Genomic DNA, 22,627 nt, shown 5'->3' on the forward strand with positions numbered 1-22,627 from the left:
TGAAGACTTTTCTGTTAGCCATTTGTCTTTTATTAGATTGAACAATGACTTATATCTTACACAGCACTGTAAATTCAAACTCTATGAATTCCTATTTTAATGCTTTTTAAAATCTCTTGTCTCATATGGCTTTTACGTTTTGTCTTTATGCCTCTCGTGTTTTACGTGAAATACTTTGAATTATCTTGTTAAAATGTGCTGCACTGGTAAACTCCGAGCTCCATGAACAGGAACATAAACTTTTCCCACAATGTTGACAGGGAAAATCTGAATATCTTCATACAGACATAAAGGTTTCTCCTCTGCTGGCTAATTTTTTTTTATTTTTTTCCTGGCGTGGCTCTGATTCTACATAGAAATCAATAAATATGTTTCATTCATTTCAGTATCACATAAACTCATCATTGTTATTTTAGTATGAAATGTACGGTTCTCTCTGAGCTCCTGTAAATCGTATTTTCCCGGGCGTCTGTGGTTCTCTGTCTTTCACACACTACATGCGGGATGAAAATAGTATCAAAGTTGTGTTGAATAGATGTAAGTGAATTTATCAATGATAGAGGACGTTTTCAGATTAACGTGGTTTTGATTCCTTTATTTAAGTAGGCTATAAGATGTGAGTCCCTCCTCCTCCTCCACAGCAGCTTTATAAAAGAAACATGCTTCCAGTTTCCTGTTGACATCAGTGCTGTGAGGATTATTAACCAGCTGGTGCACACTGACAACATCACTCTGCTGTATCTTAACGTCTACATCTTTTTTATAACAGTATGAAATGGAATATTCTTCCTGAAACAACGCAATAAAAACTAGTCCACTCTGCCAGTAACTGTAATAACAAACCAGTCGTGTCGACCATTTACTTACAAATTTGAGGCCCTTGTACTATTATTTCACTACTACTATTTTCTTTTCCGGGCACTTTATTTTTTTACATTACACAATATTTCAGAAGACTTTTTACATTTATCTGACTGCTCTACAAAAATCAAGATTTCTACAAACTAAATAAAGTGAAACAAGGATTCATTTTTTTTTTCAACAAATACTGCATACTTCCAGCTTCTTTACTGTGAGGAATTGCAAGCTTTTATATTTTTAACTATTTAAATTTGTCATCCACAATTGTTAAATTTGGACTTTTGGTTGCACAAAACAAGCATTATAAAAGGTGTCCACTTCCTCAGCCCTGGTGTTGATTATTAATGAACCATGATAACCTTTAGACTGTAATGGAGTACTTTTACAGTCAGTGTCTGGTATTAATACTCACTTGTACCTCCGCACCTTGTGAGGATAGCGGAAAAGAATATATTTCTACTTGTAATGAAGTATTTTTTTTTTTTAGGTAGGTATGGTAGGTAGGTATTTACTTTATTAATCCCCCAGCATACAGAAGCAATAAGATAATAATAGAATAAAATAATAGAATAGAATAATAGAAAAGCAATAAAATAGCAGTAAAAAAAATATAAAATGCACAGTATATACAGTACATTATATATCTATATGAGTCAAGTGTGTGGTATTAGTACTCTTACTGTGTGTACTGCACTTACTCGAGCAGCAGAGGTAAAGTTGCCTCCTCCAAAACCCCCCTGCTGAGGATCACCGACGAGAATAAAGCGGTGTGTTTTGAAGGGAGTTTTTTTTAAAAAAAAAAAATAAAAAAAATAAAAAAATAAATTTTTTTTTTTAATTGTGCCGTCTAACCTGGATCGCTGTGATTGGCCGAGCCTCGTCCAATCACACCGCGCCGTCCCGACTCTTCCGGACATCTCCGGTCTCATTGAGCGCACACAGCGGAACACGGTAAGTGTCTCGTTAAGCTTTTTCACCCTCAGAGCAACAACAACAACAACAAAAACACTCATTTAATAAGCTAATTATCCAGTTTGCGGCCTCGTTAGTCTGATAATTACTTCCCTTAATTTGTCTTCAGCGAGACGCCCCCCCCCCCCAAAAAAAAAAAAAACGTGACTTCTGGCTCCGCTGTTTGTGAAATAATTGAAGGGTTAAAAACTAGCTTAGCTGAGAAGCTAACGTCGGCTAATGACTAACTTAACGAGTTGTCGGCGCAAAACAAAACGGTTTAAACTCAATTCAACGTCAAGTTATAGATCCCGTTTGTCTTCACGTGTGCGGCAGCTCGCGTGAATCTGACTTTAAACCTCCAAAAGAAACGCAAAACGAGGTTTTAAAAGAGTAATGCTAACTGGATAGCTACCTTATTAGCCCCCTCCCTCCCTCCCTCCCTCCCTCCCGGTGTTTGCTGCGTTGACCGGTTAAAACGGGAGTTTTATTTTTAATTTTTATTTTATTTTATTTAACCAAAGAAGAGCCGACGTTAAACCGTGAGCTCGGTTTGTGTTTCCACCGCCGAGCTGACGTTTAGTTGACGGTTGTTTTCCAGGCTAACGTCGGCTAGCGTGTGATAGCTCAATGCTAATTTTTTTTTTTTTTTAATTTTTTTTTTTTAAAGAGTTTTAAAACTTTGAACCGATGATATAAAAAAAAAAACCCGATAAAAGCCGAGTTTGACTGGCTTTTTAATTTTTTTTAACGGTGTTACGGGTGTCGGTCTGGGTCATCGGGGGAAACTAATAACCACACCCTTTGCTTTCGAAACTAAACTACGTTATAAGTTGTCACGGATGCAAGTTCATCTTTTATTTACCATCAAATGGCACTAATGTGTTTTATCACGCAGAGTTATGCTTTAACAAGACAAACTTTTTTTTAATTTTTTTTTTTTACGAGAAATATGTTTTAAATTTTTTTAAAAAAATAATAAATTGTCCCATTTTCTGCCTTTTGACACTTAATCCGAGACTTTCTGAGACGAGTCGTCAACACAAACTATGATTATTGGTTTTTTTTAGTTTTTTTTTAGATACACGTAGTTCTGGTTTTATCAGCAACAGGTAATTTGAAGAAATTAGTTGGTTATGTAATGTGGAAACTCACCTTTCCTTAAATTGGCAATAAATAATTTAAAAAAAAAGTAAATTAACATTATATTTTTTTGGACCAAATACCTGGATATTGGTATTGCAGGTGAGACTATTGGTGCTTTTAAAAAAATATATATATTTACATCGAGATTGATGACCAATAATCATCCGTAATGTGGATGTCATCATCTTGTGGGTGAAGGAAAACAACAGCAGTCCTAAAAATGACATCACTTTACTTTAATGCGTCCTTTTAAAACCAGAAAAAGAAAACACCGAAGCCACATCACAATATTATAATATTTAAATCTTAAGACGATATCTGATCTCGTATCACACGGCGATGAAATATCCGGATATATACTGCTCTACCTTTTAATAAAACGTCGTCCCTGTAAAGTTTTAGCGGCTCACCGTGTACACGATACGTTTGAATAATTCTCATTGTCTGTTTTATTGTTGTAAAAAAAAAAAAAAATTGGACAAATTATTTGTTTTTTTTCCCCGTCGGTCTTTTTCCTAAACAAAGGAGCAACCTTTTGTAATAAATAGATCCAGTTTGTGGCGGACCGCTTATGTAGTGCTGACATTAATCTTGAATTGGTTTAATTTAGGGGTGCGCTTCCTGTCTGAACAGTTCGGTGTAGCCGTGCTTTCTGGCTCCCAACCACCTCTCGGCACACTTTCCCGCTGACGTCGGCGTACCTGAGGATCTGTCGACTCCCGCTCCCTCCCTCCTCCCCCCCCACCCCCCACCAACCACAGATGTAGAGGGAGTTGTCATCTGCAGCAGCCGTGTACACAGTAGGTTAAGCTGTTTCGATATTTACTTCTTGATAGTAAAGTGTGAATTCATGCGCCGTTGGCCACCAACGAGGAGGCCCTCTCATTACCGAAGCCGGCTAAAATTCACGATGCGTCCGCTGTTTGAGTCCAGGCTCACCTCGAGTCAGAGGAAGGCTCGGGTTTCTTATCTGATGTTAAAGCTTTGAAGCAACTTCTGTGACACCCACATAAATTTACATTCGAAGCACGGTTTGATTTGCCTTAATGTTGATTTATTTATTTTTTTAGGCCAACAACATTCATTAGGCGTATATCAACTCTAGCTGCACCCACTCGCCCCAGTAATGATTTCAGTGCAGTGGTCATGCAGGCACCCTGTGATCTCTGTTTTCTGTGTGTATGGTCTACTTGAGTAGAGGAGGGTCATTACAATGGCTCTTTGTAAAGTGCCTCATGTGCCCGTCTCACACTGTGGGTTTCTGGTGGTGCTTCATACGTCGTCGTTAGAATTGCAAATGCCGGTCGAGTGTGACAGAGTGTTTTTTGTATTGTTTGTCTCAACATTTGACAAAAGGTCCCACAGACCTCGTATAATTAGTAGATTCAAAGAGGTTTCCGAAATGAGATTTTGCTGTTCATCACCCCCTCTTTGACATTTATACATCAAATGAACATGACATTTGCATTTCAGAATGCCATCTAAAGCGCGCTTCTCTAAAGCACTACTTTAAAACTTTTCACTGCGTGTCCTATTGTACGTCAGTAAATGGTTTTATGTGATTTTTTTTTTTTTTCTGTCATTATCACAAAAATTTGCCTTAATGAAAATGTCTCCGCTTTCTCTGAAATAATCTGACATGCTTCATATGATACTCACAATAATGATGGGGTCTGATGATTAAAATGTGACATTCACGGGATGATTTAAGAGAAAATGTGGGTCTCCCGTCCTTAACATTTTCCTGCCTGTGACAGTTCCTCTCGCTGCCAATGTTTTCTAGGCCATGCGCGCTGTCTAAAGTGTGTCAGGCTGATGGAGTTGATGATGGGTCATTCTCCGTGGCCTTTTCTCTTCTCTGTTGTAATGAGATGAAGTTATTTGTGGCACTAGAACTCTTCCCGACCGCCTGCACTGACATTATCAGTATCCGTTACACTTCTTCGAGTCCTCGGCTCCACGGTGCGCCTCCAGGTCAAATTCAACTCGTTTGTGTTAGAGATGCAATTTTATAATCCTTTAATATGAAACGCTGGTTTGTATGCTCGGAGTTAAGGAAACAATCGACGATTTTCTACAGCTTTTCTTGGTTTTTTGTTTTTTTGTGTGTTTTATTTTTTTTAAGAAGCGACGCCCATATCATCATGACAACTGAAGTCCCCTGGTAGTGGGTGGGAAACAGAGCTAATTTTTTGGCAGAGGAATGAGGTTTCAATCCGCTGAAGTCAACAGTGACCCCTCGTTGTTGTAGATACGGTACTAACAGGGTGTTCACACTGACATCAGCTCAGTCAATAGATCCACAACTTAATATACAATGTGGGTGGGTTTTTTTGTGTTTTTTTTGGGGAGGGGGGTTGTCCAGATTTTGATCTACCACAGCAATAACCACTCTGCCTTGATTCAAGTGAATTATTGATGCAATGTTTGAATTATAGACGAGGATCATTTCAGGCAGTTAAATGAAATGTACCTCTGCACGGGGTAATTTGGAAAAAGTTAAATCTTGTTACGTACTTTCTGTTTTTCTTTTTCTGTAGCTGAAAATTTCACAATGATGCTTTGTCTCACTTCATCATCCTTCTTCTGTTCTTTCACAGACTCTTGTGCTGTCCAGTGAAGTTGCCCACCATGCGTGAGTACAAGCTAGTGGTGCTGGGATCGGGAGGCGTGGGAAAATCCGCACTGGTGAGTATAGCTGCTGCCAAGTGATTAAAACAAGAGTCGATACACTCATTACAAGTATAAAGTAAACCAGTGTTATTGATGTGGTTATATAGTATTTTTACAGACACACATTTGCCCGTTCATTACGTACACCCAGCAGTTACTGTAGTGTAACAACCGCAGTCGTGCAGTAAATCCTCCCTTCAAAACGGTTATGACGTTCGGGTTGTTGACAGCGTTTCAGAGAGGTGTTGATTTGTCTTTTGGAGGAGGTTGTTTGTGGAGCAGTGAAATGGTTCAGCTCTCAACTGAGAGGTGTTTCTTGTATTTTATAACAGTGAGGGAAGGTTAATTATTAAAGAACTCTTTATAACGCGCTACAATCCAGCAGCACCGCAAATTACAAAATCCAAAATGACCATAAAGCTGAATCAAGGTCTCTAAAACCAAATCGAAAGCTTCAGGAAGGCAGCGTTCATTGTGGAGCTGCTGCATTGGACTACATCCGTGTTAGATGGGTAACTGGAAGTGTTCTTTAAATGAAGAGGCCAATTATTGTGAAACATAAAACATTGTAGATAAATTCTAGCTTTAACTTAAAGAATATAAATGATTCTTTCTAAGGAATTTAACTGTCTTTAAGTCAGATGAATCTTGATGATGAGTCATAATACTCAAATCTCCAATTGGGTGTAGTTTTTATTTTAGGACGTGATTTTGGATGAAATAGTCGGCGCTGTGCCTTTTAGTCTGGCTGCTTTATAAACTACAAGGTGTATGTTTTTGATTAGTAATGAAATCCCGTGTTGAAGTTCTCTTTCTCTTCTTTTGTCCTCTCCAGACAGTCCAATTTGTGCAAGGCATATTTGTTGAGAAGTATGACCCCACAATAGAAGACTCCTACAGAAAGGTGTGGTCACGTTAAACACTTCATACGATTCCCTGAACAATTTCAAATGAAGACCAATCGTTTGCTATATAAATGCCTTCACTCAGCTTATTCAGACGTTTCCTGTGTGTTTCTTCTCCAACAGCAAGTTGAGGTTGATGGGCAGCAGTGTATGCTTGAGATCCTGGACACGGCTGGAACAGTAAGTCCGGTGAAACGTCGGTGTTGGTTGGAGGAAAACGGGGGGGAAAAACCAGACTACTGATGGCGTCTGTGTGTTGTCGCTCTGCAGGAACAGTTCACAGCTATGAGGGATCTGTACATGAAGAACGGCCAAGGCTTCGCTTTGGTGTACTCCATCACAGCGCAGTCTACGTTTAATGACCTACAGGACCTCCGGGAACAGATCCTGCGAGTAAAGGACACAGAGGATGTGAGTGTTACTCTATCTATACACTTTATCTTGGAGCATGGAGGAAGTATGAAACATGGTAGTATCACATTTTAAAAAATATTACAGTCTTTATTGGCAATCAGTATAAGTAAAAAAAAAAAAAAAGTATCAATTTATAATTTCCCCTAAGAAAACAGTGCTTTTTCATGTCATTGCTGTCCTCTGAAAACCACATATCCTCAGATCATTACTTTTGTCTGAGTTAATATGAAGAAGTTGGACTGCGGTTTATTATTTGTGTTATAGATCGATCTGCTGAGTATATTTTCTATTAGTTGTTTCTTAGATTCAGCAGTTTTTTTTCTTGGAAAAACAGAAACATGTTTTCCATTTTTGCTTGAACAATAACTTAAAGGCTTCAATTAGTCAGATAAAAATTGCAACTGTTAAAAGCAAACAAATTTTAACAGATATTTTATCAACTTAATCATGACAGAGCAAACTTGAAGCTAACATCGGGCCCGTTGATTGGCACAAAGCTGGAGGGGGGAACGATATCCCATAAAACTCAACTACATACATATATTTGAAAATGTTACATAAGAGATGCATACGCACCAGCTCGTAAAAAGAAATATGACAAAAGTACACAATATGCATATTAAAACATAAATTCATCAAAGAAGGACCCAATTTCTCATTTAATATAATTCTCAATCAACAGATTTGACGACGCATGTTTTCATCGGACATTAGCAGGATGTCGGTAGATTATGTTGTATGCGTGAGTCATAAAACGGCTTATAAATGTTTTGTTTTGTGTCCCTCGCTCTCGTAATTCTCGAGGCACCTCCTCGGTCTGCAGAGATTTGGTCTTCGGTGATAAGTCGTGGGGTTTCTCTCCATAATCTGCCGGGGTCACCTCTCGAGCTCGTCACTCCCTCATTAGAGGCAGCGCTGCGGGAGAGAGGGAGGGGGTTTGGGGGGAGGGAGGGGGAGGAGGGCAGGTTGGAAATGTCAGAGCTGTTGTTCGTCGCTATCTGCCGCTTTCAGTCTTCGTCTCATCTCTTGAATTAGCATCATGCTGAGTGTGTCTTTATTTATTCATAGCAGGTTGCTTGACGGGTCTGTGTCTCTTTTGGTTAAACTCTCACTTTGCTAAAAGATTTTTGCTCATCAATATTTATGTGAACTTGTACCCGAGGATGTAAATATCATGTTGATTTTTATTTATGTTTATACAAAATTTTAACCCCCCCCCCCCCCCCCCCCCCCCCCCCCCCCCCCCCCCCCCCCCCGAGCAAATGATGAACTAATTAAGACATCGACAGGATTCCCGTTCACAAACTTTCTACAATTTCATAATAACTTGTCTCATCAGAATAAACCAGACGCTGGACATACTGTGTGCCCAGATGCCTTATATGAAAGTAGAAACTCGTATTAGAGTTTACTGCCCCCGTGAACAGAAAAAGTGTCACTCTGGATGAATTAAAATCTTGTCAATACGGGGTTTAATCAGTGTTATTGATCATGCATTTTCCATTCAAAGCCACCAGTCTGCTCCTCTTTTACCCGTCACAATTCAAAACTGAAACTCTCCTCAAACACAGAGTCGGGTCAATGATGGTAATATTCATTAAACAGCCTGAAACACACAGTTTGAGTTGTCTTATCCTGACCACAGCCATTACCAGATCACTGGCACTAATGGCTTATTATACACCCTGAGCTAATAGGCCGATTTCTTATTACACATAATGAAAAATGTATTCTCATTTGATTTGTGGTTTTTGGCACACACACACACACACAAAAACCTTTTTCATGTTCTTACTGTTGCTTGGAAACCCTTCTGCTATTTATTGAAGCTTAAACGTTTTGTCATTTCTACCAATCGGTCAGGTTCCCATGATCCTGGTGGGGAACAAGTGCGACCTGGAGGACGAGCGTGTGGTCGGCAAGGAGCAGGGTCAGAATCTGGCCCGGCAGTGGAACAACTGTGCCTTTTTAGAGACTTCAGCTAAATCAAAGATCAATGTTAATGAGGTCAGTACTAATGCCACATACAGCACGTACCGTGTATTTATTTGTTGTTTATAGGAACAACTGTAGCATGAACCAATGTCACCCACCACAGTGTTTATACCCGAAGCTAATCTGGCCTTTTAAAAGACACAAAACCCAACAATGAAACACGGAGAAGTTAAGTTAGTGTAAAACTACACGACTGGCAGTTTCACCTTTTGTATAAAATGATCCCAGTCTTGATCCATTTTAATCTCCGTCTATAAATATTTCCACATTTTTATCAGTCAAACACTAAAACGTTGTCTCAATTAAGATTTACATCTTACACAAGTCTAACTTCTTACTGAAGAGATCCAAAACTTAATATATAATTTCTTGAAGATATGAAATGAAAAATGTTATGATCTCAACTTATGTCATCCTCAGAGGCGTTGTTGTTGTTGTTGTTGTTGATGATGTTTAGATGGATAGAGCAGTGACTAAAAGACATCATGTGAAACCTCCACCACCTCAGGCCTTTCTGCTTTAAGAGTGTCTGCAAAAACTTGCACTGATAACATCTTTCCTTCGTGACTGGTTTATATTTAGTCTTTCCATACTTCCCATAACGCGCTCGCTGCTAAGAAAGAAGAAAAATATGTTGAGGGTGTTGCTTTCTCTTGTGTTGTAGATTTTCTATGATCTGGTGCGACAGATCAACAGAAAAACGCCGATGGAAAAGAAGAAGACAAAAAAGAAGTCAAGTTGCACACTGCTCTAAAATGCCCTCCCACGGTAGCTCCAGGCCAGGTGAGTGGGTGTCGGAACAAAATCTTTTCCACACATTTGCAGGGCTCCTGCTGCTCGCCGAGTTCTGGGTTGTCGCTGAACGTTTAGAGGTTCTTTTTGCGATCATTATTAAGTTGATTTCAGTAATTCTCACGGCAAAAGAACACCGAGGTGTAAAAGTACCTGGATGGAAGTCGGGGTAATGGAGATTCCATTTTTGAAAACACCGGTGACTATGAAAGCATCTCTGTAGGTGGAAGAGGAAAATCTTTTGGAAGGGAAGAGAATAAATTAAAGCCCTCTCATGTCTCTTTGCCTTGAGCCAGTTTGTCACACATTCCTCTGTTTTAATGTTCACTGATGAAAGGGAGGTTTATTCTTTTGAAGGAAATCTCTCCTGAAAACCCTCGACATGTGAATATATATTTCAAGGCTCCACCTTTCCATGTGATCAGAGAGGATTTTTTTTGTAATGTTTATTGAATGTTGTAGCGCCACCTGCTGCTTGAGATGTGTAACTGGCAAATTTTTTTTCTCCATTATAAATACCCGTGCATGTTCTGGCCCATTTTCCAGAACAGATTTACTGCACTAGACTAGATTACCACCCACCGCTTCCCAAATCAGGCTACAGTGTGTTTGTCGGTGGTTTCACTGGTTTGTAAATGTAAATCTGTTTTTTTTTTTTTTTTAATATAGTCTCCTCGCTTTGTTATAAAAAAATCAACCTGTGGTGACTCGAACGCAGCAGCATGATAACGAAGCTTTCGCATCTATTAAAGCAGACTTTATGTTCCCTGTGATAGAAGTCTGAAACCAAAGAAGGTAGAAATAATAATCGGACAACATCGCGGCACGCTTTGTTTAAAGAACAGCATCACCAAATCTTTCATAAACAACCTTGAGGTGTTGACGGGGTTTGGTTTGTGCCGTCGTTCCTCCTGTTCATACTGACTTCAGGAAGCTGTTCCTAATGCACTTCTGTTGTAAGTAACCAGCAAACAAAATCCACAGTCTTTATAGGTGTCGTCCAAAGAGTCCTTTTAGTACAAAGATTTCCTTTTACATTTATTCTAAAAAAAAAAAAAAAAGGTTGTAACTTTGGAAGATATCATGTCGGTTTGTCTAATTGCAGCTTTAATCGACGTGATATTGATATTAAAATAGTCCAACCCAGAAGCTTTTCCAAACAGAAAGCAGCCGGTGTCATTCGTACCGCATCGAACACCATTGTTTGTTTACTTTCCTGCTTTTGGTAGCTTGTCCCCGGCTCCTCCTTCTCAATGACATCCAAGCTATGATTGAAGAAGTTTAGTCTTTAATGTGTCTCGGCAAGAATTGATGACTATAATTACCTAACTGGACACCGTGACCATCTTGTCAGACACGAACATTGTGTAGTCTCAACCCGGCAGAACCCAGACTGCTGACGCCTCAGATTAGATTCAGATTAACATTGGATTTTCTTTTATTGGCCAGAGTGAACAGGAGGAATAATCACTGTGAATCTTTTAAATGGTCATCAGATTGTTGTTTTAAGACGAACTGTAGGACTTGTCCACCCGTCGTCTCGTACTTTTTGTTCAGGACGTTTGCGTCACCTTGGAGGAAGTAATACTCTCAGCGAGCTACTTTAGCAACTGATGGTTTATTCTGTAATCTTGATAGCTGTGTTCTTCATCTCCCAGGCATGAATTCTTGAAACAGATTTGAACACGTTTTGAGTTTTTATTGTTACAACAGGCACACGAATAAAAAAAAATTCCCCAGTACTTTTATTTAATAGTTCTAGCAAGTCGGCAAAACTCATTAAGAGTTGACTGCAACGAAAACAAAACCTGGTCAAGCAGCACTTCCACATGAAATGTCTCCGTATGGACAGAGGACACAGGTGGAGGGTTTTAACGTGACAACTTCCTGTCTCGTCTGCAAGGATTTCCATTCTCTATCGATTCAGTGTGTTCGGTAATTCTTTATGAAACATGCAGAGCAGCACAACAGGTAGAGAAGAGGAAATGATTGTTGAGCTTCAGAGCGTCCACAGTTAAAATGTATTGATGAATATAAAAGCACTGGAGCCTTTAAGTGGCACCTGATGGAAAGAACCGCCTGCTGACTTCTGCTCTAAACTGAAACTCCTACTTTCCCCACTTACACCTCGTGTCCTACACAGTTTTTAATTAAATGCACTGACTGTATTTTTTTTTTTTTTTCTCCCTTGCAGAAACTTGTAATGATTAACTGTTTCCCAGTGGATCGTGCCAGCATTCCAGGTCCTCTCCAGAGCATTTTGTAAAAGGCTGACAGAAACTTCACCACTCGCAAAATGGCAGGAGACGGCACATATTCTCAAGATACTCTTTTCTGCTTTTTAATGGCAAAGAAATCCACCTGTTCTTTTGTATCGTCAGCCTGATGACAATTTTTTTTTTTTTTTTTTTTTTCTTCCAAGGTGTCTTTCTTTTGGAAATATCGATGTAAAAGAGGAGACCATGGTTTTAAATCCATAAATGGGAACTAAAATGTTTTATTAAAAGTAACATCAATCTTTGGCATATTGTGACAATACATTTGCAAAGGAATCCATGTGAAATGTTGGTCTTCTCGTACATTTCTGCACTAACAGTGTCAATGAAGATGCATCATTGTCCATAAGTTACTCGCTCCTACTTACAAGGATGTGTAATGATGAGATAACATCTTTCCTAAGTGACTTTGTTTTATATTGAGAGCTGCAAGCCTTCCATATTTCCCATAATATATTCTACTTCCATTTTTGCATAATAAAGCTAAGGAAATTAGTATTTTATAGACTGATGGGGGGGGGAAATGGCGCATTCTGATTTGTGTCTTGAGGCTGAAAATATATTGTACTAAACCAACTCTAATATTGCTTCTTGTGTTACCCTGTCACAGATGATTTTCCAGCTTTTATGAATGATTAAATTTTAGTACATTTTCATTAGCTCGGGTCTTGTTTTTTTGTCATACATATTTGATAATATAATTATATATTGTAATGATATATAATTATCATATATATTTGATAAATAATATATTTATATCCATAAATATCCTAAATTTTTCTTGTTTTCTAGATGATAAACCAGACTCCTAAATATGTCATTTGATTTGCTCAAAGTGTTTGAGCAGTAATTTGTGACCGTTTTATTAATCATTTGTTTTCCCCACAGCAAACAGCAGCTGAAGTTGGTAATGTGTTGAAGTTTTAGTTTTTCTAGGACACGGATATACAGTAGCGAGAGGATCGGTACCTCCAGGAGAGCACTGGCAAACTAAAAGTGTAACAAGAGTGTTTCCCGTTGGCAGAAGTGACAAGCCTGAGCTCCAGTCACCAGAGGAGTTGGCTCAGCTGATGTGCAGCAGATGTTCGAGCCAAGACGGGAAGCAGCCGAGAAAGAGGAACCCAGAGCTCCAGACTTTCAGAGAGTCGTGGTAAAGTGAAGCAGAATAGAAACCGAATAGCTGAAGTTGAGAAGGCAGAAGAGGCTCAGCTGCTGTACCTCGAGGTGATGATGAGACAAAAGATTATTCATTTAACAAGTTATCTGGATTGCGTGCCTGTCGGTGTGAACCGAGTGTTGAACTGGAGAATTTTAGGTGCGAATATATACAAATGTTTAGCTGTGAACCGAGTGGTGATACTCAAGTACAATTTTGAGTTAATTGTAAAGTTTATTCATTTCTCAGACATCAAAAAATGCTTCACTTGAGTTTTACTTTCCATTTTGTGCTTCTTTATAAACTTCATTAAAGAAGTGTACATTTTACTCCATTATCTGTCAGCTATAGTTACGTGCAGATTAATTGTTTGTAAAAGATTGAGAATGAAACCTTTTTAATTCGTGATGTTTGACAGTGAACTGTCACTTCAGAGGGCTCATTTGTTGGCTTTTCCACCAAAGAGACCTTTAATTCCTCTCAAATTCTCTGTTTGAGGCTCAAAAAAAGGTAAATATTTTACAAAAACTAAAATATTATAGAAAAATGGAAACAAACTTGTCAATTAGAGCTTTGTGTAATTTCTTTCTCTCCATTCATCCTCTATGGGCTCCCAAAAATCTATCTTGTGACCCTTCGGTGGGGCCAGACCCATAGGTTGGGAACCACAGGACGAAATTACCCAACTACATTAAGTCGTTAAAACAGCTTCACCTGGACGTGCTGCAACAATTAAATGCGTCTTACATATTCACATTAAAGCGTCAGTATTTTAATAATATAATAATACCATAGACTACCTCTCACAGGAGCCATTTTCCTGAAGAATTATTACTTTTAATTTCGGGATTTTGAAATCCAGTATTTTTAATAGATTATTTTAAACCTGGGTCTTGGTCGACCTATAATTTTAGTTGAGTGAATGATCTGAGCCCCACCTCTGTCTGTAAGAGGGATTTCTGATCATTAATTACGAAATTCCTGTGCAGGAATATTTTAATTTCACTTCAAGCCAAACAATTCAACCCCCCCCCCCCTCCCTCCCTCCTTCATGCAGAGAAATAATCTTTCTCGGGGTGTCAGAGAATACCTGCAGCTTTAATGTCTTAATATCCTTTTTCTTTTTTTTCCCTGTATTATCACTGCTGATTGATGAATGGCGGTGAGTCCCCAGCTCCCTCACCTACCCTGGCCCTCCTCCCTGCCTCCTTTCCCCTCCCTCTTTCCCACACGCATGCATACAGACCGACAGTACGCGACCCCCCCTCCCTCCCTCCCCCCTTCCATCATTTTCCCATCTCTTACTCACTCTCTTCCCTACAACAAACATGGCCGCGAAATCTGATGGTGCACCCGTCTCTCTGCGAAACGAAATCCCACCCGAGTGTCCTTCCAGGTCGGACCCGGGTCCTCCCCACCTCCGTCCCTCCGAGCACCGCTACTCCCTCCCGGACTGCTGCTGGACGCTGTGCGCCCTTTTGGTCTTCTTCTCGGACGGGGCCTCAGACCTGTGGCTGGCCGCCGACTACTACCTAAGGAGTGACTACTGGTGCTTCGCACTGACTCTGGTCTTTGTGATCGTCCCGTCCGTGGTCGTACAAGTGCTGAGCTTCCGATGGTTCGCCTACGATTTCACCGAAACCGTCGACAGCGGCGCGGCCGCGGCCGCCGTGGTGGCGGCGGCGTCGGGAGCGGAGGAGAGCGACTTCAGCATCAAGGACAGCGGCGAGCGGGGCGCTGGCCGCGCTGCCGCGGCCGGGGTGCTGCCGGGGCCGGGGCCGGGCACCGGGGGAGGAGCCCGGGGATGCTGCAGAGTCTTCATGTGGCTCTTCCAGGGCATCATTCACATCTTTCAGCTGGCTCAGGTCTGGAGGTAAGTCTGAATACTCATAGCGTGATCTGAGAGGAGGAGGAGGAGGAGGAGGGGGGGGGGGACTACTCATTTTGCATCTGCCTTTGTGTGTGTATGTGTGTGTGCGCGCCCAGCATCACTCCCTGTAGTTATGAAACCAAATCATTCAGAAAGGACTGTGCCCAAAATGCCCAGAATGTCTTTTTGTATTGTTTGACGTCTCCCCTGGCTTGGAAAGGGAGAATTAGACTCCACCCACTCCCCCTCAGCCCCCTGACGGGCTTTTAGGTCAATCATCTCTCAGGAAACCATCAACTCATCCACACCAATCGCCTTACATAGGAGAATGCACAAACATCTATTTGTCTTCTGGGGTTTAGGCGAGAAGAAGATGAAATGTCATGGGAGTTGCTTCCTATTTGCAGTGATGTGTGTACTCGCCTCTCCATCACGGTTTAGTGTATTTTCAGTTGGTTTTTTTTTCTTCCTCCAGGCTCTTTCTCTTATGTTTGATAAATCCATACTCTCAAATCTCCCAGCAGCTTTTTTTTGTTGTTTTTTTGGAGGGTTGTAAACCGAACCCCAATGTTTAATTACCAGCCATGCTCAGAAACGGGAAAAACAACCAAGTGTACACCCGGGATTACTCTCACATGGATGGCAGTAGGTCTGTAGGTCAGCTACACAGTCAGTGATGGTGAGTCGGTGCTCAAGCTTAGAGTGCCCTGATAGGTTTTGACAGGTTTGTACTGCTGCCAGCCGGGAGGAGGCATTCACAAAACGTGCTCATCTTCAAACACAAGTTGTATTTGGCTGTTTATAAAAAAAAAAAAAAAGACAAATTATGTTTAATGATGAAATCAGATGCAAATAGACAGTTTGATTTATCTGCAGGCCTACATGATCTGTCTTTGTGGCCTCTCTCTTCCTGTCTCTTCAGACAGCCCTATGGGGTAATATATATTGATTCCTTATTTCCTTCTGGAGACTGAGACGTGTGTGTGTGTGTGTGTGTGTGTGTGTGTGTGTGTGTGTGTGTGTGTGTGTGTGTGTGTGTGTGTGTGTGTGTGTGTGTGTGTGTGTGTGTCTCTCTCTCTCTCCAACAGCACATTAAAACATTGTGGCGGCACAGAATTACCGGTAATGCCATTAAAGCTGTTGTGTATGTGCGCCGTTCATCGCCGCTGCTCTCCGACCGGCGTGTCTGCACATTAAGAGGATTACCGCTGTGTGTTTCACCCTCAGCTGTTAACTCAGGAATGATCCGTAACTGATACACAGTTAGTCAGGTGAACCGGGATCAATTTGGGCCGGCTACCAGAATTAAATGTCAGCGCGTTCGCGATGTGATACGGGGCTGTGTCACAGCACAGACAAGATTGTGTGCAGATGAAATTGCGTGTGTGTGTGTGTGTGTGTGTGTGTGTGTGTGTGTGTGTGTGTGTGTGTGTGTGTGTGTGTGTGTGTCTCTCTCCCCCTGCAAGGCTGGGTCTTTGACCCTCATTACTGCACATATGCTCTATTTTCTCAGCGCGTTACATCCCAAGGCACACTTTGTGTAGCAGGAATCAGAAATAATAAAAAAAAAAAAAAAATGGTTACACAAACTCCCTCGTGGTTCAGTGGGCTTGTTGACATCAGGCTCTTCTGACCCTTCTCCCCGAGGCAATTACTGAGACATTTATAGCTTCAGTCCTCTGTGGCAATCATCACAGTTTTTCTAACAGTTTGACACACTCTATAGTGATAAAGCTGATCATTTACACACTGTATATTTGCACAGTGAAAACACAGTTGTGCAGAAATATGTTTGACCGGCGCTCAATCAGTGAGTGTGTGTGTGTGTATATATAAAAGGATGTGTGTTACTTATACAAGGTCAATGCAGAGCAAGTTGAGGTGGGGGTGGGACTGTATGTCAGCAAAGCTCAGGAGTTCAGCAAGGGATTTACAGCCAGCTCTTTTTTCGCCTCTACCCTTCAACATGAAGACTGCATCGATAACACTTATTCCAATATTTTTTTCTCTCAGCAGTCCCTCATATTCTGCATTTCCTGCTAACCTTATTATATATATTTTTTTATGAGACTTATTTTGTTTGACGAGACACTGCAGACGAGCTCTACATTTTCCCCTCCGATGTCTGTACTCAAATTATAACCACAGAGCTGCTTAGTTCAGTTTCCGTCTAATCTAAATCCCGGAGGAGCAAGTAACCAGCTTTTTGGCTGGAACTACTGTCAGCTTCCAGGGTGTGGAATAATGAGCTATGACTTCTGAGAGTCTGTGTTTGATGTCCAAAAGTTTTTGAAGCACAGTATTAAAGTCTAATCTCACTTTTTTAATCTCACTTTTTTTTCCCAACAACGTCGAAGGCACTGGTGTATGCTTCTGAAATATGTCTGACTCCGATACGCAGGTACGTCCACACCTTGTATTTGGGCGTGCAGAGCCGCTGGCACGGAGACCCGGAGCGCCGTCACTACTACTGGCGCATGATGTTTGAGAGCGCTGACATAAGCATGCTGCGTCTGCTCGAGTCCTTCCTGAAGAGCGCCCCTCAGCTGGTGCTGCAGCTGAGCATCATGGTCCAGGCCAGTCAGGTGCTGCCCCTTCAGGGTGAGTGCCCCCCCCAAATGACCAGTCACCACAGCCATCATCGCCGTGTCAGAAATAAATCACCACATCAGTCAATCATGAATCTGCAGCCCACGCTGTGCACAATGACTCACTTGAGCTCTCCTTAAATGGGCTCCCACAGAGCCGAGGAAATGTATATTCTGTCTGCGCTAAATGGCAAGACACTTTCCCCACAGCCATTTCCATCCCATCTAACTTCCCTTTGCTGAATCTCTCCCCTCCCTTCCCCCCCCTTTCCCCTTCACTGTGTCCCCAGGGCTTTCAGCTTCTGCCTCACTGATGTCCCTCGCCTGGATGATCTCCTCCTATCAGAAAGTCCTGAGGGACTCCCGAGATGATAAGCTACCCATGACCTACAAGGCAGTCATAGTTCAGATTCTCTGGCACTTGTTCACCATCGGAGCTCGCACGCTGGCCTTCGCGCTGTTTGCCTCCATGTTCCAGCTCTACTTTGGCATCTTCATCGTGGCCCACTGGTGCATCATGACGTTTTGGATAATTCAAGGCGAAACGGACTTCTGCATGTCCAAATGGGAAGAGATCATCTACAACATGATGGTGGGCATTGTGTATGTGTTCTGCTGGTTCAGCGTCAGAGAGGGGCGCACCCGCTGCCGGATGCTCATCTACAGCCTGACTGTGTTCGTTGAGAATGTGGCGCTCACCACTGCCTGGTACTTGTACTGCCCTCATAGCTCAGAGTTCTACGCCGTCATCATGGTGTGCGTGGTGGCCAGCAGCTACGCCCTGGGCACCTTCTTCATGTTCGTGTATTACTGTCTGCTGCACCCAGACGGCTCAGTCTCAGGGTGGGGTTATATAGTGGAGAAAGAGGTGCCTGTGGAGTCGCTGGCCTCCCCGGCTTCCAGCCTTCCCCCCGACTTGGTGAGCAGCCCCCCCAGGACCCTTCAGAGAACTAAAGGGTCAGACAGAGAGCAGGGGCCTGGGGTAGACGGAGACGTGTTTCAGGTACGGCCACCACGGGGAGCTCAGGCCCCATTGCCCAACCTCAAACCCAGGACAGAGGGGCCCGTCATCCGAATAGACCTGCCCAGGAAGAAGTACCCCGCCTGGGACGCTCACTTCATCGACCGCCGACTGCGTAAAACCATCCTGGTGCTCGAGAGTGCTGCCCCGGTTACGCCCAGGATTCAGTACCGCTGCCTGGGCACACCCAAAGAAGTGACGGAGTATGAGACCACCGTGTAATGTGCTGAAAGTGCCGTGACTCAGCTCGCTGCCGTGTGGACACCCTGCCTTAAATAAAAAAAAAAGTGGCAGGAGGATGACTCTCACTGAGAAGTCTGCTTCAGCTCCACACCTATTGGATTGCTCTGTACTGTCAGGAACGGGACACAAACAGAAAGGGACGGAGTGCTGTGTTTTCTACAAAGGCAGAATCCTGTGATATTGTCTAATGCTGGTGCATATTTTGGTTTCTGTATCATTTCTCAGGTCTGGATGTGGTACAGGAAGAGGTCGAGGTTAGGCACAAAGCTCGCCGTCCGGTGGACTTAGAGAGGAGCGCAGGCAGAGAAGCGGAGCTGTTATCAATCAGAGGCAGAAAGTCCTCCTCAGTGAAAGTGCTTCAGCACAACCTCTCCAGGTGGTCGACGACAGAGACGAGCCTTCAACATGCATGATTACTTATGGCAGCTAGACCTGAAACATCATCGAGTGAGTGAGGTGAGGCGTCCCCAGAAAACTCGCACTGTAATTTTACACGCAGTCTACAATAACCACATCACAGGTAGTGAACTTCACCATCATAACTTTCCATAGCTTTTCACTCATGTTGAAGGGGGTCTCTGAAAAATGCTGCTTCGCATCCGAAGGGCAGTTCAAAAGCAACATTTCAGTTGAATGTAAAAACAGTTGAAAATGTGATTATTTGTGACAAGGCTTCGAGCATTTTCACGCTGTTAGTGGGATTTACAACATTCCTGTGGTACTGTATTTGGTTCTTTGAGGTAAGCTAGAGATTTGTGTGTGTTTACAAGCAATCTGTTATTTTTGGGACATGCCATCACTATTATTCTAACAGGATGCACCTTCCTCCAGAATGTTTATGTACTGAACAATAGCTACATTACGATTCCCATTACATTTATAGGATGTACTCTACTGATAGGACTCGCGACGGTCGTATTTTCATACTGCATCCATCTTACACAACAAAAGCAACGGGACAGACATTAATTTACATGTAAATTTCTGTACAATGAAGAGGAAGTTGCAGAGGGACAGAACTGTCTGTAATTGTACTGGATCCATACTTTGTTGTCTGAAAAATGTAAAAAAAAAAAAAAAAAAAAAAATAGCTGCAGACTCTGGACTTTAAACAGAATAGCTTTGGTATTGTTGATGGTACGGGCATGTGGTACTTTTGGAAACACTTCAATTTACAGGTCTGTTATTTCCTTATAGTTTCCTTGAAACTTGAAAGAAAAATTGTATTTGGTGCAAATTTGAGCAAAAAATACAGTTAAATACTGCTAGTTTTGTGTTAAGTTTAAAAGTAGCTGTTGATTTTTTTTTTTTGAGGAATTTTCTTGAAATGATTTTCTCTCTTTAATTTATTCATCCACTTTTTATTGGAAACATCTTCACTCAAAGACATATTGCACACATGTTCAGATGACCTGCTGGCAAGAAGAGTCGAGGCAACGCTTGTTTAGGATTTAACGAGAATTGATAATTTTGTAGTTTGCTAGCTGAACAGTCTGTACTTTAATTATAATTAGTGACAAATTACATCAAATTTCTCATCCAGGAATTGCTTTATGAAATTATAAGGAATTTATGGACCTGTAAAACAAAGCTTTACCATACTTTCTTTGTCAGGGTTTTTTTTTTTTATAGAATAGACCAGAGGGAAATTTCTGAACCGTGTGTGTGTGTGTGTGTGTGTGTGTGTGTGTGTGTGTGTGTGTGTGTGTGTGTGTGTGTGTGTGTGTGTGTGTGTGTGTGTGTGTGAGAGAGAGAGAGAGCTCACATACCAGCATGTGTATGTGGGGCGAGGAGTGTCCTGCTATGTGCATTTAAATTAATTTGAAACTGTGTCACGGAGACATGACAGTTTTGTTGTAAACACTGTCCATTCAGCTCGATTTCCCCCAGATGACACTGAAACAAACAAAAAGCCCACAGAGCACCTTCACCACCCCTGCTGCAGTACAGGAACAACAACAAAAAAGCCAGAGAGGCTTTGATTATGGTGCTAACTGTCTTGAGTCCATTGCATAACAACCACACAGTGTACCATAAAATGAGCTTGTTGTGGCAGGAGTTGGGCGGGGCTGTACCTCAAACACAAAGCTACAATCAAAAAGCCTTAAGATGGTCGTACCAGACTGTTGCTGTTCAGAGCAAGAACAAAACAAAAAAAAGGAAGATTCACAAGAAGGTGAAGACAATTTCATTATGTTGTTGTTGCTAAAATAAAGAGCAATGTGTTTACCTGATCTTTGATGTTACTGCCTTTTTACACAGGGGAACTAGACAATTAAAAACAAACCTCTGCGACAGACAGACCGACAGATAAATAGATTGACAGACAGACAGGTAAAAAGACAGACAGTTAGATACTTCTGAGGAGGCAGATTGATGGATTGTTCTGATTAGATTGAGACTTAATCCCATCTCTCAATGGGTCAATGGATTAGCAGCCCTGAACTCGTCATCACTATCTACTTCCAAAGAGGTCAGCGACCTCTCAACAGATGAACCAATTCTCCAAACAGCCACGCAACACAAACTGCGCTCTTTGGCACGCTGCTGGCGTTGTAATTCCCCTGAACTGTGAGGGAAGGAAAGCACCTATTGATTGATTGCACTCTGAAGATGGAAGAGCTTTCCCACTTCAGCCTCTGTCAGAAGAGACACTCACTCAAGCTTTGTATTTACACGTCAGTGGGGTGTGAAATCAAAATCAAACAGCAAAGTATCCCTCTAACTCGGATGGCTGTAGTAAAATGGGAGAACAAGCAGCGGAGCTGTTTGCTGGCGTTCCTCTTTGATCCGACGATCACAGGCTCACAATCCACCGACTCGCTCGCAAAATGCTAAATAGATAGCTGGTGGCATGTTCTCAAAAGGAAAGCACTGATTTGAAAATACGTTTGGATCGCACAGAGAATGTTTGAGTCGCATAAAAGTTATTCTAACAATCCACACCCATAAATCACGGACAGCAACTAGAAGAAGGAGAATTCTTATTATAGGTGTAAACCAGATATAATTTTTTTTTTTTTGAGCCACTCAAATTTATTTAAGAAAAAAATTGTGCCCTGTTAATTCATTTAAAAAATAGTAACATAAATGTACAAATACGACTAAAATCCCAATGAAATAAAAAGGCAGATTTACCGTAATATACGGGCATATATGATTTTCAGACTAGTTCAAACTGGCCATGCTTATTATGTTTCAAGAATTTAAATTGAACTATATGAAATAAAAAGTTTGACTTTTCTTGAACCAAATAAAAAGGCGGATTTATTTGATCTTAAACTTGTTTACAAAAAAATAAATAAATAATCAAATGACAGCTGCTGATGTTGAAACATTGAAGATCAGTTATAAGAACAGTTTGTGGTTGGTAGCACTTAAAGTCTCCTTCAACTAACTATTTACTCATTATTATTTACCAAATGAGAAGGGTTTCCAGGACCTCTGGAACAAATCAAACTTTGCTACGGATTTACAGACTGCCGCCTGGATGGCTCTTGGAAATACTATCTATTAATGAATTCTCAACACTTGTAAATTACACAGACTTGAATGATTTGGGAGAACACAGGAAACACTTCAGCATTTCTAAATAGATTTACCAAAATGTATAACTGCATATTATTGCCTAACAGAAAGCATAAACACCAGTCAAAGGGATTGGTCACAACCTGGAAACCCAGAAAGTACTCTATTAAATGGCCCTAAGTAATCGACAAACACTAGTATGTGAGTT

The 22,627-nt window shown here is 41.4% G+C and overlaps 2 protein-coding genes across 2 annotated transcripts; both read left to right on the top strand.

The window, feature by feature from the left end:
- Positions 1-1,767: 1,767 nt before the first annotated feature.
- rap1aa (RAP1A, member of RAS oncogene family a) lies at positions 1,768-12,672 on the top strand. Its single transcript, XM_069704248.1, has 9 exons — positions 1,768-1,812; positions 3,569-3,758; positions 5,559-5,646; positions 6,467-6,535; positions 6,660-6,716; positions 6,807-6,947; positions 8,814-8,957; positions 9,610-9,728; positions 11,932-12,672. The coding sequence occupies exons 3-8, from the start codon at positions 5,590-5,592 to the stop codon at positions 9,697-9,699; spliced, it is 558 nt and encodes a 185-aa protein (XP_069560349.1). The 5' UTR covers positions 1,768-1,812; positions 3,569-3,758; positions 5,559-5,589; the 3' UTR covers positions 9,700-9,728; positions 11,932-12,672.
- A 1,714-nt stretch (positions 12,673-14,386) lies between these two features.
- Positions 14,387-21,125, top strand: xkr7a (XK related 7a). The gene is made up of 3 exons (XM_069704257.1): positions 14,387-15,042; positions 17,441-17,640; positions 17,918-21,125. Exons 1-3 carry the CDS (start codon positions 14,498-14,500, stop codon positions 18,868-18,870), a joined length of 1,698 nt encoding a protein of 565 aa, XP_069560358.1. The 5' UTR covers positions 14,387-14,497; the 3' UTR covers positions 18,871-21,125.
- Positions 21,126-22,627: the final 1,502 nt, after the last annotated feature.

This window comes from Brachyistius frenatus, unplaced genomic scaffold (genome assembly GCF_029030835.1).
Source record: "Brachyistius frenatus isolate BFR_SWC_R1_liver_20210118 unplaced genomic scaffold, ASM2903083v1 Contig_50, whole genome shotgun sequence".
In the NCBI taxonomy this organism is placed as follows: domain Eukaryota; kingdom Metazoa; phylum Chordata; class Actinopteri; family Embiotocidae; genus Brachyistius; species Brachyistius frenatus.